The 17,064-nt window shown below is 52.0% G+C and overlaps 1 protein-coding gene across 1 annotated transcript; it reads left to right on the top strand.

Annotated features, from left to right (window-relative positions):
• The first annotated feature begins 43 nt into the window (after positions 1 to 43).
• Positions 44 to 16,571, top strand: PPP1R3F (protein phosphatase 1 regulatory subunit 3F). The gene is made up of 4 exons (XM_007507712.3): positions 44 to 1,080; positions 8,002 to 8,057; positions 8,645 to 8,727; positions 12,187 to 16,571. Exons 1-4 carry the CDS (start codon positions 152 to 154, stop codon positions 13,177 to 13,179), a joined length of 2,061 nt encoding a protein of 686 aa, XP_007507774.2. The 5' UTR covers positions 44 to 151; the 3' UTR covers positions 13,180 to 16,571.
• Positions 16,572 to 17,064: the final 493 nt, after the last annotated feature.

The following is a 17,064-nucleotide window of genomic DNA, read 5'->3' as shown; positions in this document are numbered from 1 at the left end:
CCCCCTCTTGCCTGCCATTGGCTGTGTCTTTCCTACGTTTACCCGGCAGCCTCTGTGTCGGACTCCAGCTCCGGCTCGGCTAGGGCTCGGCGGTGGATGTCCTTATTGGCCCCGGCCCTCTGTCCTCCGCCCGTCCAGCCCCGCCTTCACCATGGCCCGATCGGCCCCTCAGGGAGGACCCCAGAGCTTGGGACCGCCCCCGGAGCCCGGGCCTCTAGCCACCGCCGCCGGACCCCAAGAGCCAGGCGGGTCTCCGTGTGAGGTAGCCGTGGAGCCGGAGGAGGGGCCGAGCCGACCTCAGGCCCTGCAGCCGCTGCGACCTGGAGGGCCCCGCCGCGTGCTCTTCGCTGACGAGGCCCTAGGGCTGCCTCTGGCCCAGCTGAGGCGTTACCAGCCTTGGGGCTGCGCGGGGCTTGGGGGAGGGCCGGATGAGGAGGATGAGTCCCCCCCGGAGCTAGGCTTGTCCGGGAGCCCCCCCGGGGCAGGGCCAGGGCCTCCCTTCTACCTGCTGCCAGCCTTCGTGCTGCCCCCAGCCCCGGGCCGGCTGGAGCGCCTTCGGGGCTCTATGGTGGAACTGGAAGACCTATTCCCCCCGGAGGATCCAGGCATGCCTGGCCGCGCCCCTGTGCTCCGCGGCCTGATCCGAGTGCTCAACCTCTCTTACCATAAGGCAGTGCACGTACGGGCCACCCATGACGGCTGGCTGACCTTCCAGGACCACCCGGCCCACTACGTGCCCGGGGGAAGCAGTTCTCCCGAGGACGGGGGGCAAACCGACCGCTTTGCCTTCCAGTTGCCCTTTGAGCCCCCCAGCGTGGGCGGGAAGGTGCTGGATGGGGCCCGCATTGACTTTGTGGTTCGGTACCAGACCCCCGAGGCCACCTATTGGGCCAACAACCAGGGCAAGAACTATACCGTGGTGCTGAAGGAGACAGCGGCAGCAGCGCGGACCAAGGGGCTTGGCCTGGCAGGGCCTCCAGGACCCCTATTGGCCCCCCCTGCACCCCCACCAACGAAGCACCTCTTTTGGGAGGTCGAGGCAAAACAGCTGAAGAGCTGTATGAAGCCTGTCAGACACAGGTAACTTCCAGCACAGTGCCCATACTCTGCCCCATCCGCACCTTCCACTGGGGTGGGCCTCTAGAGATACTGCTAGCTAATGGCTTGCAGGCAACTGTGTCTCTATTCCCCCCATTCAAAGTTCTGAATAGGGGTTAGGCAGCTAGATGGCACAATGGGTTCAAATCCCCCTGGCAGCTGTGGGCCTCTTGGCCTCTCTTGTGCCTCCATCTCATAAATTCTGGTTGTGGTGCCTTTTGACCTAACTGACTTGCTCTGAACTGCCTTTGCTCAAGCAGCCAAGGTCACTGGCCTTGGAGCTGTACCTCTGAGCAGAACTGAGCAAAGCAGGGACAGGATAGTAGACTGAGTTGTGTTGTCCTGGGATTTAGAACTGGAAGGGACTCTTGGCCTCACCCTCTCCAACTGGAAGGGGAGGAGCCGGCATCAGACTCAGCCCCAGATGCTTTCTGCTGCCTTTGTGACTTGGGGCAGTGCCCCTCCCAGAGCCTCAGTGTCATCCTCCTCAGGGAGGGAGTTGGACTATATCTGAAGTTCTTTCTAGCCTTGTATGAGGAGCTGGGATTCTGCTTGGAAAGCTAGGGAGGAGTTGAAGAGAAGCAGCTACTCTCCGGTTCCATTTTCTCTGAGATTACAGATAGGGAGGCCCAGTACTGCCTGAGAAAAAACAGCTTTGATGGCCCATCATGGTCCCTGTGGATGTGCTCCATGGCCTCTCTGTGGTGGAGTAGATCTGAAAATGTTGTCTTCCACTGGCCATTTCTGGGTCTGTCCCCAGGCCTTTACTCAAAGCCTTTCTAGATTGGCAGGGAGTACCACCATGTTGTCCTGAGATTCATACTCCAGTTGAATTCACACAGAACACTGTCATCCATTTGGACCCCTATTCTCTTCCAATGGGGCAGGCAGAGTGATAACAGTGGATGGAGGATTGGCCTTAGAGGCAGGCTGAAAACTTTGGGATCCCACCTTCGAGGCCTACTGGCTGCCTACTTACTGGCTGTGTGACTTTGGGCTGGTTACTAGTGCTCTAGGCCAGTGGTGTTGAAACTCAAATACAAAGGGATCCTTGCTGGCTACATAATGACTTAAAAAACTACACATTCACCATATCTATGTGGTGCTGTAGCTTACTTTGTTAACCGTTTGCCCATGACATTTTGATCTGGTTCCCTGCTGGGGGAGTTTGGCACCTCTGCTTTAGGCATTTAGGAATTCCCTGAGACTATAAATGATGTAGACATTGCTGGACCCAGTGGAGGGAATTTCTTCATTGCCCAGAAGGAGTTCCTTGCATTGACAAAAAGACTAGAGAAAATGGGCTTGGCACCACCACAGATGGGTATGGGGCTGTGGCATAGGCATAGATGACTAGTTACTCCAGCATTCCAAACAGAGCATGGGGTAACATCCAGTGGAAGAGGCTGACTAATGTCACCAGACACACACCTGAGAGACCCCAGAATGCTGCATGTTCTGAGGGGCCTCGGGCAAGGTGGCACTAGAGGTGGCCTTTAAGGGGCTAGCCAGAAGGAAGGGGCATCTGGACCAGAAAACGCAGACCTGGTTGCTGGGAACACCCAAAGAGCAGTTTCTTCTATTGTGGCTCCCACCCCCCCCCAACCCCCCACCCCCCGTTTTCCCAAGTGTACAGCTGTAGAGAGCCATGGAAAAATGCCTAAGCCTCCGAGTGAAGGGAGAACTTGACCATCATGGTGTCTGCCTGTCTTGCTTGGTCACCGTGGCCTGGGCCCTAGCCAGAATAGTTTTCAGAAGCAGAAGCCACAGGTCTGATAACTTAGGCTCTTGACTCATCGAATGACCTTGGGCAAACCCCTTCCCGCCGGCCTCACTCTCCTCATCTTTCCAAGGGAGATGATAAACTTGGCACTGTCGTTCAGTCTCTCCTGTACTCACCTGCACTTCTGAGCCTCTTTTGGTCTGAGTAGTTCATCTCTGGTGCCTAGTACAGACTGGGCCCTTACTCCATAGTCAATAGAGTTGGAGCTGGAGTCCCCAAATGCTCTTTGGTCCTTCCCTGTGTGGTCTCTGGCTTGGAGAGTCTCCTCTTTTATCACATGAAGGGACTGGCCTAGAATGCCTTGACAATCCCTCTCAGTTCCAAGTCCTGAGACCTTTTGGAAAGGCCAGATGTAAGGGTTTGAAAAGGAGGGAGAAGAAAAGACAGGAAATCCAGTTCAGATCAAAGCATTCCAATTGTGTAAGAGAATTGCCAGTGCAATCTTGAAGTGACCGAAAGAAGCCTGTTGAGGAGATGGTTCAAGGATCTGGCCCCATGCCTGGGGTTCCTAACAAGCCTTTCAATCCTCTTTTCAGTGGCCTAATACTCAGTTGGCGGCCTCTTATTATTGCTGTGCATCAGGTTCAAGTTCGTGAGTGTCGGAAAGTCAGCATGGCGAGTCTTCATTTGACTGGGTTGGAACCAGTTTGTACTTTGGGGCCCATCTGAACACTAGACTTGGGAGGCAGAGCTCCAGGTTACACTTCCAACTCTGGCCTACATGCTGTGCCACTCAAGCCTCGGCAAGTTGTTTACCCTCTTTCGGCCTCCAGATCTTCTCTTCTGCTTTCAAAGGGCTTCGACCTCCAATGTGTGTGAAACCGTGTCTCATTTTTCGGGAGGACCTAACCTCCCCGCTGCAAAAAGATGGAGGGACTCAGTTCATATCCTGTGCCTAGAGACACATTGGCACCACCTCGTTAGCCCCAGGTCATGTACATAGGAGAGAGCTGAGAGAATGACCACTGCAGACAGTATTTGGACTCTTCTGTCACTAAAAGAAGAGGAAGAGGGGAGGTGTTCAGCCAGGTGTCTGAGAACCATAAAGGGGAGACTCCCAGGAGTCTTAATTTGATACAGATCAGATCTGCCACTTAGCCTGGGCTAGTATTTTTTGATCTTTACAACCCTTGGAGGTAGGTGCTATTTTTACAGTGGAAGAAACCGAGGCAGATGTTCAGCTGCTGGTGACCTGGAGAGTAACAGGGAGGTTTGGAAGCCAAGCCACTCTCAGCCTCCACTTCCTGGGGGCCTAGGAGGGCAGGAATGGGACTCTGGACTGCCAGGCACTCCATCACATGAGGCTGTGGGACATTGGCCCTCATGTTATTCTCACACTTGCGGCCTCTAAGTGCAAGCACTCATGTGACTCACGTGAGAATCAAGATGTCTGAAGATGAGCGTAGGCTGGTGCATTCCTATTGGTAGGCCACAGGGCATATTGACAAGTGGGCTGTCCTCCAGAGGGAGGGATTGGCCACACACTAAGACCTCGCACTTGGCATTTCCAAACCAGGATTTCTCATGAATGAAGTTACTGGGCCAGCCATAAGACAAAGCTAATTCACATCCCCACTAGCAAAAAGTGAGTTTGGTTCTGTATCCCCAGCACTGTGTTAGCATGGTGCATGGCACATAGTGAGTGGGAAATGCTGGTTGACCTGACTTGAGTTTGAGTTGCTGCTCGGACTCTTAGAATCCCAGACTGTCAGGACTAGAGTGTATTCTAACTCCATCTAGATCTGGATGAGTGCAATGACCAAGCCAAGGTTCTATTGCTGGCAGTTTGGATCTCTGTACTCAAAATCTCAAGTTCCTTCTACTGTCTACCACTTGGCTGGTCACTTCTCGATGAGCCTCCATTGCCTGTGACATGAATGGGCCGATCCTCTCTGTGCCAGTTACCTTAGAGTGATGTTGTTGTTGGGAAAGTACCTTATGTTGAAGAAATAAATAAACCATGAGTCCTTACACTGGGCCACAGAGTCTCTTTGGTGGGGAAACCAAGGCACAGGTGCTCTGGCCTACCAGGTATCTGAAAAGCTGGGAAGCTGCTTCTGAACTTTCCTAATAATAGCTGGGGTTGCTAACTCAAGGACAGAAGAGGAAGGAGGGGAAACGGTGAACCCTGGTTGGGAAGAACATGTTCCGATTCTCCCAAGTTGGCCTGTACCCGCTTGGTGCGTGCCTGGCTCACCAGGGTAGCTGCTCACTGCCTTTCTTTTTTAAACACTTTGCTCCTCCTGGCCGGGGCATCAACTCCATTCCCCATTGTATTCTTCCTCAGGTAGCAGATGCTGACCTTCCCCACCCATGAGATATTAATGATTTTACAAAGAGTGTGATGGAACACAGAGTAGGTGCCACAGCACTCTTCAGAGGATTCATGGGGGGGGGGGAATGGGGGGGGAAGAGGTGTCATACCAGAGGCTCTGGGCCTGCTGGGGTCTCAGGTATTTCTCTTTCAGTTTCCTGTCTAAGCCACTGGCCTCCAGCACTGAGCACGACACTTGGTGCTTCTCTACTTCTCTGGAAGGGGCTGAATTCTCTCTTTCCTTCTGTGCTGGGTGGCATGGAGGAGACTCTCAGAGGTTTCTTCTGTGTGGTGGCTGGGCCTCTTGTTTTTTCAGTGGCTTCTTAGAAGTGATCACGTCTGGCTCTTTCCCCTTTCAAGTGAGATCTCTGTGGTTGCCTTGCTGCTTTCTTGTCTGTTCTCACTGTCTAGGAGCCAGCTCCCACCAGGTCCCGAGTCACCACAGCTCACTCTCCGTTCACCTTTTTCCCTTCTACCCGCTCATCTCAGGCCTGCCAGGTTTTCCCCTCCTGACTGCTAGAAACGATTTTCAGACAGCTGTTGTGGTTGCTCGATTTCCACAATCGAGAAGCTAGGTTGGAGAGAGATGTGATCTGCTTGCTGTTCAATCTGTCAATGAATGAAGGAGCCTTTCTGAAATGCCTACTGTGTGCCAGGTACTGGTAGCCCAATGCAACCAAACCCAAAGAGTCTCAGGGCCTGCTCCCACCCAGGGGAAGGGGGGCTGGGAATGGTAGAAGGAGCTTTGAAGGAAGGAACTGAAGGATTGGGAGAGGTTGAGAAGAGGCATGGGGGCCAGCCAGGGCAAAGGAGAGGAGACAGGAAATGATGGAACTATAAGAAGGCCAGGCCAGTCTGCAGAGGGAAAAGGTCGTTTGGAGCAAGCTTGTAAAGGGTCTTCAATGCTAGACCTGCTAGGAGCTGGATCGGAGAGGGGATGGTGGATGGTGGACTTGATGTGCCATGGCCTGAACCAGAGCATTGGTTGAGCACATATAGGAGGCGCTGGGCTAAGTGCCGGAGGAGGAGATACAAAGACAGAAGCCAGGCCCTGCCCTCCAGGAGCTCCCAGTCAAATGGGGGAAACAACATGCAAGCAGCTAGGTACAAACAAGACCCAGATAGGAGAAATTGGAGATTATCAGCAGAAGGGGGATTGGGAGCCACTCCCCATAGAAGTTGGGGCTTCCCCGCCTGACATAGATTGACTCAGTTTCCAAATGTAATGTTATCTGTATTTTACTGCATTTTTCTTTATTTTCTCAAACATTTCCCAAGTATGTGTTCATCAGGTCTTCAGGCCTCACTGCATGCTGACCGTGGACCCTGTGTTTGACACCTCTGGGCTAGAGCATTGAGCTGAATCTACTAAGAAAAAGATCTGAGGGTTAGGGTAGAAAGGATGGAAAAAGCTCATGTGATCTTGGGTCACATTAGGAGAATAAGAAAGTGGCAGGCCCCCTGGGAGCTGCCCTCAGTAGAGGTGCCAGAAGAGACCATGGAGAAGCTGGAGAGTATCCAGGAGAGGGCAGCCGGGATGGTGAAGGGCCTTGGCTCCGGATCATTCGAGGATACATCAAAAGAATTGGGATTGTTTAATGTGGAGAAGAGAGACTCAGAGGAGTATCCCGAAAACTATCCAAGTGTTTGGAGGTCTATGGCGTGGAGGAGAGATTGGGCTTGTCTAGGCTGCTTTGAGGTGATGAATTCCCCCTCCCTGATGTCTCCCAGCAGAAGCTGGAGGATCATTGGGGGGGGGGGCAGGGAGAGGGAGAGCTTACAGTGAGGATTCCTTCTGTGTCAGGGCTGGGCTGGATGGCCACTGGAAGCACCTTCAAACTCCAGTTGGGGCTATGATGGCTGGAGAAACTAGAAGAGATGCTATAGAAGGGCAGCCCTCTGAAGAGGGGGCTGGTGGGCCATTGTGCCTCCATTTCTCTACTCTCCCTCCAGTGCTGCCCGAAAGCAGTTTCCCTTGGCTCCGTCTGTGTGGACAAAAAAGGGAATGGCTGAGTCTGGGAAGAATGTCGTCTGGTCAAGAGCTGGAAGTTCCCAAATTGGGGCGGGGGGAAGGGGTGCTGAGGACCTTCATTTTCCTATTTCGGGGGTTTGAGCTTTGCCGTTTTCCCGCACTTGCTCCTAGATCAGAAGTGGCCCAGGAGCTGGTAGCTAGGGAAGCTCCCCATGTCGTCGGCAGAGTGCCAGGGTACAGTAGGCCTGCATACTTTCCAGGAGTGTGGAGACTGAGTGCCCCCTTGATGAGCCTGAGGATGAAGCCACTTGGATGGCACCATCTGGTGGCCACATTCAGTCCACGCCCCCTTTCTGGTCAGTGACAGCCTACTTTTCTGCCATGAGCCAGGTGTGAAGAAGACACTGTCTGTCAGGCAAATGATTCGAATAAGATTTCCCTTGAAGCATAAAGCTAGGTGACATCAGCTTAGTAAAGAGGTGATGTCCTGAAGGCTTCCCGGAGAAGGCGGCATCCAACTCGTCTTCCCTTCTTGAAGATGAGTAGAAATTGAGCGGATCGAGGGAGGGAGGCAGGAAGGCAGGCAAGCATGTGGATTCTGACAGAGAGGGGCTCCGGGTGACCCGGAGCACAGAACAGCAAGACACAAAGCCAGAGAGGCAGCAGATCTCTAGGGGGAAGCTTTTCGAGCAGAGGAGGGGTGCATGGATGGCCAGGTCTCTCTCTGCTTAAGAAACCTCACTGTAGGAAAGACAGACTAGAGGGGGAAAAGTGTAGAACCAGAGAGACCTGTGTGGTGGCAAGGGTCCACTTTCCTCTCTCTACCTCCCACAGGCAGACTGAGGAGGAGCTCGGACGAGAGAACGTAGCTGGCCCTGTCTCTGCAATGGGTAAGTGATGGGGAAGTCTCAAGGTGCCCCGCCCCAGTCTCTTTGTGAAACGGGAACCCTGCCAGTTGGGGAGCTGAATGGGTGAATAGCAACTACTAAAAACCAGGGCCTGGGCACTGCACGCTTCAGCAGCACCTCTGCTTAAGTCATTTGGGGGAGGGAGAGAGCGTGTGTATGCTCGCAGATGGCCAGCCACATGGCCCATGACAGGAAGTTTTTCACTGAAGCTTCCCTGATTTGGAGCTGACCCCAGGCAGTGAGGAGTGGCACAGGAGACTGAGGAAAGGGCACGTTGTTCCCATGAGCCTCAAGTTTCATGGGTGAATGACAGCTTGTCTAGTTGGGTTTGAAAACGGGGAAAGGGGAAAGGTGTTTGAGACCAAGTCGGGCAGGCAGCTCTTTGGTGGGGCGGGAAGGCAGGCAGAGGGGGGTGATCTCAGAACTGAGCCAGCAGGGCCATTCTGTGTCCTCCCTGTCCCCAGTGGGGGGTTTCTCATGCAGTGACCAGTTGTGAAGAGAATCTGCCAACCGAAAGTCACAGAAATACAGCATGACCTCTCCTCCCTACCTTTTTCTCACTCTTTCAGAATGCTCTGATGACGGGGACAGGGGGTCAGGGAGCATATTAGTAACCCCTCTGCCACTCCAGCCAGGGCCACAGATAACACAGGTAAGAGACACAGTGGCATCCCTATCACATTGGCCAACTCCACCCATCCACCTTGGAGATATTTGCCTTCCAGGATGCCTGGGGATGACATGTCACCCCACCTCCACTCAGAGACTGCTCTAGCTTGGGCTTTTTGGGTCCAGGGAGTGGTTGAGGAAGCCATGAGGAAGAATGTCTCACCCATCCAGATTGGCCAAGGATAGAATGAGCTGCCCTTGGAAGTTGGAGATTGGTTCCAGGCACTCATCAGGGCTGTCCCAGAGAGCATTCCTGTTCCCGAGGGTCCTCCTTTCCAGTTCCAAAAGTCTGTGATTCTGCGAATCCCAGAGTAGATGTGCAGAATGTCAGAGCTCCATGACTGACAGACTTTTCCCCTCGTTTGAGGCCTTTTCTGCCTTTTCTATCTGCCACTCACTGAGACCTAGTTCCTCTTGGACAACACTAAATAATAACCATGATGATAGCTAGTGTTTACATAGTGCTCACTATGTGCCAGACGTCATGCTAAGCACTTTCCATGTGTCACCTCATTTGATGTCCATGGCAGCTTGGGGAGGGGGACAGGCTAGTATATTATCTCCATGTTACAATTGGGGAAACTGAGACCAAGGCAAAGCGACTTACCCCATTACATCCCTGGCCATCCTTTCTAATACTAGTTTTGCCTCTCAAATACCAACACCCCCAACAAATGGGTGCTAGTGGAGGGAGATGGAATGCTTTTTGTAGTCTCTCTCTCTCTCTCTCTCTCTCTCCTACCACCACTCGGCAGCCTCTCCTCCTTCGGGTTTTTCTAGCGACATTTCTTAGCCTATCTGGCTCCCTATAGTTCTCTGCCATTTCCACCTCTGCTCCTTTATCAAGGAGCTCAGTACCTGGCTCAGTTCCTTCCCTTAACTAGGGGACTTCACCCCACACCGTGATAGACAGAGAGAGGGTCAGATCATGCTCTCAATCTTCCCATCACCCCTCAATGTTCCCCTTCCATGGGTGTGAACTCTGGAGTTCCCTTAGCCGACCATCTTAGTCTTCTAGCATTCTGCTTCCCCCCTCCTCAACCTGTTCTTGGTCCTCACTGCCACATCGCCGATCCCTCCACCTCTCAGTTCTTTCCCAGTTCCTCACTCTCCACCTTATAGGAAATCAACTGCAGTATAGCCTTGGAGATGTGTCAAAGCCACAGAGGAATATAGACCTGGATCAAGACTGGCAGAGACCTAGAGCCTTGAGGCTTCAGAATGCCATAGAGCCCCAACCCTCAAAAGCTAAGCCTAACCAACTGAGCAGGAGGCCAGAGATCCAAGAGAACGAGAGATTTAGCTAAGCGAGAGCTTCAGTCATGACTAGAACCCGAGACTTAGTCGAGGCCTCAGTCGAACCTTAGAGCTTGCAGTGACTTAAGTTTCATGACCTGTAATCATAGGGGCTATACCTCAGGATCACTATTGGCCTGTCTTACCTTTCTTTGTATCCCAGGCACATGGTAGGTGCTTAATTGATGCCTGGGGCCAGCCAGCCAGCCTGCCTGCCTGCCTGCCTAGATTCTCCCTCTACCACCACCTATTCCTTTGAAGTTCATTCAGGCCAGTCAAGAATTGGGAAGCACTCATTTTTCTCTGGCCCCTCTCTTTCACCTCACTTCATCTGTCCTCAAATGCCCTTCATCTTTCCATCAGCCACGAGTGTTCCACTTCCATGCTCAAGAATTCAGGCATTGTTTTATCTGATCGCCATCTTTTATCATTCCATCTTTCCCTCTGCCTTACAAAGCAATAACTGTTCTTTAGTTCTCTTGGAGTTTGCGAGGGTGGGTGGGTGGGGTGGGCAAAAAGCGTTGGCAGGAGAAACGTGGCTTAAAAATTTATCTAGGCTATCTTAAAAAAAATTGAGAAGTTCTTCTCCCGACTAGTGGTTGCCATCCATGTAAAAGTTAAAATTAATCTCAATAATAAAATAATATATTTTAAGAGGTTTATTAATGATCATTAGCAATCAAGGAATAAAGAGGATACAAAATAAAGACCATGTGCCCATGGCTGGTTAGCCATTTCAAATCCCCACTCGACACCACCATGCTCACTGACAGGGCCAAAAAGAGTGTGGGACCCTCCATGTCCCCACATAATATCACGTCTACAGGAGGTATGTAAGGACAGGAAGTCAACGGGCTCCCAGGAAATGTAGTTCTTTTTTAGGGTAATATTTTCAATTATACAACTTTGAACAGCAGTCCCTTTGCTCCTCAGCTCTCTCCCAGGACAACACCCATGCACTGATTGCATTGTCTTCTTTTTTCCCTCTCCCGACCCTGGATAAACCAGCCCAGTTTTTCTCAAGTCACCCCCTTATTGTATCACTGATCTTGCTTTGCCAGGTCCTAGTCTTGGATCATTCACACTCTACTGAAGGAAGCTAGCCTCAAGAGAAAGTCAAAGAACTGTGCTGACTGATTTATGGTATATAAGCACAACTGGGTCCTCACTGCAGCAAGGCATTCTCACACTTCTCTAATTAACTCCCTCTCCCCCTCTGAAGTAGCTCTTTCAAACCTTTTCATTCCTCCTCAAAGATCTCATGGCTTCTCCACCCCACTCAAAGGTGCCTCGTATTTCCCTAGAAAGAATTTAGGGCATTTTTTTTACCTGATTTCCCCCTTATTCCCTCTTCCTCATCTCCCATCAGTCAGATCTGGCTTAGAAAAGGAAAATGACTTTCCTGGTGTCATACAGTTCAAATTCAGGACTCCTGGCTTCCCTGTTGGCCTCTTTGCAATTTTTATTATCAGCAGCAGCATGTTAGGGTGATCTGGGGTGACCTGCCTAATGTAGCTAAAACTTCAGAATGTTAACTCACTCGGAAACTATAGCCAGGCTGTTTTTATTGGTGGGTTTTTTTTTTTTTGGAGGGGGGGAGCTCACAGCTGAAGTAATCCTTTCCACTAAATCTGAAGCCTTGGGGACAGTTAGCTTGTCTTGCCAGCAGGCTAGGCTTTGTTTCACCATGGCCTTCCCTCCCACCTTCAGCAGAGGTTTTTCATACATGTATCTGCCATCTTGTTCCCCTTCTCTCTGTCTCCTTTGGTTTTCTCAGGGCCCCATCAGATGTTACTTTGCCCCTTATAGTAAGAGGTCCCATTTGTCATTGGAGGAAAGTGAGGCCCACAGAAATGAAGGGACAGGATCACAAGGCCAGTGAGTGTTGGACGGGAGATTTGACTCCAGGTCCTGTCCACTCTCCTGCTTGTACCTCTAGGGCCTGGCCCAGGCTAGCTCCTTCCCAAATGTTTGCTGAATAGAATGTGCCAGTGCCTCTCACAGGTTCATCAGCCCTGGTGCTTTTTGGCATGGTAGAAGGGAAAGGGGAAAGGGACACTTTTGGTAGAACTTGTCCTGATTGCTTTTCCCTCTGTTCCTTCTGTTTCTGGCCCTCTTCTCTCCTCCTCATCCTCTGTGACCCTAGATCTCAGATGGCCTGGTGGCTAACTCCTCAGAAAGCAAAGGATCTCACCTGTACCTTCCTGAGATGTTCCTGGAATACCCACAGTCCCCTGCCATTGAAATCCACCCTCCTGTATTGAGCTTGGTGCCAGATCAGGGTGAAGCCCTGGGAGGTCCCCCCCTTGGGGCTGAAGAAGAGGCTCTATTGGACTTGTCAAGACCTCTGGGTGAGCAGCCTTCTGAGGGACAACCTAGAAAGGGTTTGGACCCCTTTGGATCAGATGAGGCCCAGAGTGAGGATGCTGTGGACCTGGAGTTGGAACAGCTCTACCTCACCCACCTGAGCCGCTTAAGGGCTGCAGGAGCAGCTGATGGGCATTCTGGGGGCATCCTTATCACTGACCATGACCAAGATCTCCTGAAGTGGATGGGTCCAGAGAGAGCCTTGAACAGCTCTCTAATGGAGGAGATCACTCTGCACTATGCAATGCAGGGTGTACATGGAGCAACAGACCTTCCTGAAGATGCTAAAGAAGGTGGCAGAGGCAGCAAGGCTGAGGAACTGGGGACTTCTTGTGAGGCAGAGTCCGAGTCTGAGTTGGGGTCTGAGTCCGAGTCTGAGTTGGAGTCATCATCTGGGGAAGGAGACATCCTGAAGGAATCCCCTCCTGGCATCAGCACTGGCGCGTGGCTGGCAGGACAGCATCCAGGGTTCATCTTAGTAAAGGATGGGCTCAGTCAGAGCCTGGAAGAGGAGGAGAAGCAGAAGCCAGAAGATCCCAATCAAGAACATGGTCCAGTCAGTGTCACCAAGGCTGAAGGGCTGTCTTTCTGCCTCCAGGAAGGAAGCCATCTTTTGCCCAATAGCACAGCCCAAGATGGAGGCCAGCTCCAGAGAGCTCTCAGCCAGTCGTTGTGCATGTTGGGCTTGCTGGTCTTCCTCCCCATTGCGTGGAACACCTGCACGGCCTTTGTGGGCCTGGCTTTTTACCTCTCCCTGGCCTGGTTCTCTTAAATGACAGTCATTGTATGGGGATGGAGGCACTGGCGTGGCTATGGCGGCCCAACAATAAGAATTACCAAAACCCTGGATAGCTTCTGACTCCTGAGGCTGGGTGGCAAAATATGGGCAAATTCTCAAAGCTCTTCTATGTCCAGACCCAGGTTGGGCAGACGTACATTTCTACCTATGCACGTACAGACATACGTGCATAAGTATGCATGTGTATATAGGCGCACGTTCCATGTGGGTGTGTGTAATCCTACAGTGGGTGGGACTGGTGCAGGGAAAAGCCACTTGCTTCCTGCCACAGTCACCTACCAAGAGCTCTAGTTCTTGCTAAACAACTTCCAAAGAAACCCCCGGAGGGTTTTGGGCATGAATCTGTAGGACCCTACCCAGAGGCACTATCTTCCTGTTTGTGTGATGGGTTTACAATGGCTGAAAGGACCAGATCTCTTCCTTTGGCTTCTTCTAGACAACCTCCTTGGGGCTTCCAGCTCTATTAGCATTCCACTCTCCTTGCCTCCATCTCATGGCAGTGAGCACCCAGACAAGGCCCCGGGCCTAGACCGTGGCTTACAGGCCCTCAAGGGTAGTGGTGAGAGAGGAATTCACTTGGAACTGACTCCACCTGCCTTTTCCCCATGTGATCAACCCCCCCCCCCAAACTCTTGATTGGCATCAGAGTCTTGGAGGGGGATGAAGGCCTGCTGCCGGCTCCAGCAGGTTTTCTAGGGACACTGTGAAACCCTGGCCCCAACCTGACTATGACGTCCCCAACTAGCTGTCATTCAATCAAGTGGGCAATCAGAAAGTGCTGCCAGTGGGTGAGGAGGCAGCCCGTTCCATGCAAATCGAAGTTTCTCCCTCGATCCCATGCCCTGCCTCATTGTTCCCAGTTGGGCCTTGGCCCTTTCCCTCATGCAAACACTTACTGGATGATCTTGGAGTGTCCAAGGCCTCTGTTTCCACAAGCCAGTGACAGCCATCCAGAGGCAAAGTGAGAACCTTATGCAGAGCAAATGTTGCCACTGCTACTGATCATTCCATGCAAAAGGCCCCCAGAGCCATTGACGCCTTCCCTCAGGTCCAGCCCCCTCATTTGCAACAGGTCCAGAGAGGGAGAGGGTGGCAGGACTGGGGCAACCTAGATATGGTGGTGAGATGAGACAACTCCACCCGAGTTGGCCCTAGGAACCTCAGATTTGGGTAGTCTTGAGGCATAAACCCCACTTCATTCCTTACCACTCAGTTTGGGAGTGAGGTACCTTGAATGGAGCCCAAGAAGTCAAACCCCTTGGGAGGTGGACTTCCTCTCCGGGGCTCAAAGGCCAGCAGCCTATGAGTACTCCAGGCCAGGGTCATAGAGGAACTAACTCTCTTGGTGGTATGGCTCCATGGGGAAGTAGAGCCAAGCAGAGGGCTCCAGATGTGATGAAAAGTAGCAAGCTGGCCCTGTCCTCATGGGGCATTGGTACTTTGGCTTGGGGACCTTCTTGGGGAGTGGGGGGGTGGAGCCTCCAGCTAGACTCTTACTCACACAGAGAAACAGTTGGTTTTTCCATTCAAAGTTGAAGGAAGAGTGCAAATTTTTGTCTGAATGGGCATAAAGGTGTAACCTTCCCCCACTCCTGCCCCGCTGCCCCATCCAAGTTCAGAGACTCCACAGGCCAGCTGTCTAGGGAGCTTCCCAGGGGAAGAAGCCCTGCCTTAGAGGGAGGTGCCCGGGCCTTCACTTCCTCTTGTGTCAGACAAAGGTTGCACCAAATGGCCAATTCCTCTCGTGTTTTGATAGGAAATCTGGGACTTGGCTGTAGGCTTCGGGTTCTTCATCCCAGTCTGTCAGCCAGCCAATGATCATTCTTCAGACAAGTCAATGCACATTTATGAAGCACCGACTATATTCCTGATGGTGCCAAGTGCCAGGGAGACACAAAGGGCAAACTCCCAAGCCCTTGCCCCCAAGAGGCTCACAGTCTAGCTAGCAGGTCAGACAAGAGGCAAACAACTCTGGCCAGACCAGCTGTAGACAGGGTGGTGCTAAGATTGAGGAGGCCTGGGAAAGGCTTCTGGCAGAAGGCAGAGACTAGAAGGAAGCCAGGAGGTAGAGCTGAGGGGGTAAAGGGTTGTTAAAGAGGTTTGATTGCTTGTGCTTCAGTGCCCAGAAGGAGGTCACAAGGATGGCATGGCAGCATGGCACAACCTCCCACAGGCTGAGTTTTGCAAACAGCAAGTAGTCACAGGGAGGATGTTACCAGCCCAATCTCCTGGCAGGCAGAGCGAACCACTCATCTTGCCCCGCTTCTGCTGTCTGCTGTCAGCTGTTTAGTCACTTTCAGACGTGATCAACTATTTGTGACCTCATTTGGGGTTTTCTTGGCAGAGGCACTAGAGCAGTTTGCCCTTCCCTTTTTCTAGAGGTGAAGAAACGGAGGCAAACAGGGCGAAGTGATTTGCCCAGGGTCACTCAACTGGTAAGTGTCTCGAGTCCAGATCTGAACTCCGTCTTCCTGACTCCAGGCCTGGTGCTCTGTCCACTACAGTACCACCTAGTTGCCCATTGTCACATGAAAGATTCCATCCTGTACCCTGCCATGGCAAAGAAACTCCGGGGAGAGGTGCCCAATGCCCCTCCTGTAACTGTGGGCCGGAGAGGGTTTATTTCTTGTCTCTCAGCCTTCCAGAAACTGGTCTAGTTCCCCACTGCTGACTAAGCCAAACAAAATGACTGATTCCAACATTCAAGGCCTTTCCATCCTCTTCCTCTGCTATTCCCTATGGGCAAGCCAAACTTGTGTATTCTCCACCACCCAGATGTTGTTCAGATCTCTGGCCTTCTGTCAAAGCCTAACCCTTCCTAGTGAGAGCACGACCTGTCTTTTCACCCACAGTATGGTACAGCCATGGGTTAATAGGTGTTTATCAAATTGAAGATCCCAGGAGTGTTGAGTACGTCCCCCACTCTGGGGCAGGGACCATTGCCCCCATATAGCCATTTGTCTTTGGGTCAATCCATCCCAGACTGCATCTGTGTGCCTGTCTGAAGAGCTTAGATGGTCCAGGACATTGCTCGGGTTTTGGTGGGAGCTTCCTAGGGGCTCCCATCCCTTCTCTGCCCCAGTCGGACATGATGCTCTCTGGCCTTTGAGTGGGGCTGAAATCAGGGAATCTGGCCCTAGGCCCTGGGTGAACTAGATACAAGAAGGGAAAAGGAGAGGGAAAGACTAGCGAGAGTCTGAATGGTTGAACTTCAGAGACCCCCAGATTTCCCATGCTCCCCAGCTCACGGCACAGACAGACACAAGTTCTAGGTTTGGCCTTTGTAAAGGTCCCTCTTAGGATAACACCCTGACCTGCTGCTGCTGCCTGTGCCCCTTCAGCACTGAATAAATTCCCTCCTCCTGGTTGTGTGTGAGTTTGGTCTCTTTGTTCCCTTTCCTGTGTGCCCAAAGGAGCCACCTAGAACCCCCTACTGGAAATAATGAGAATGGGCAGCCTTGGAGAATTATGTCATGTTATTGTGCTTTTTGCACCAGTTTACACGTTGTCAGTCACATTTGACTCTTCCCTCCGTGATCCCTTTCTTTCTTTTTTTTTTCCTCCGTGATCCCTTTCAAAGCTTTCTTGGCAAAGGTACTGGAGGGGGTTGCCCTTTCCTTCTCCAGTTCATTTGACAGATGAGGAAAGTGAGGCAAACAGTAAAAAGTGACTTGCTCAGGGTCACCCAGCCAGGATCCACCACAGTGCCATGTATAAACGATACCAAATTGTCTTCTCAAGGAAGGAACTCCAAATAGTAAAAAATTATTGTCAAGAAGTTTTACATGAAATCGGGAAATATGAAACAGAAGTAAAGGCACGTGGTGGGGGGGAAGGAGAACGAGGGCTCACCCAGGG

The sequence above is a fragment of the Monodelphis domestica genome, chromosome X, assembly GCF_027887165.1.
Source record: "Monodelphis domestica isolate mMonDom1 chromosome X, mMonDom1.pri, whole genome shotgun sequence".
NCBI classification, from domain to species: domain Eukaryota; kingdom Metazoa; phylum Chordata; class Mammalia; order Didelphimorphia; family Didelphidae; genus Monodelphis; species Monodelphis domestica.
This window is presented reverse-complemented; position numbering and strand designations above follow the sequence as displayed.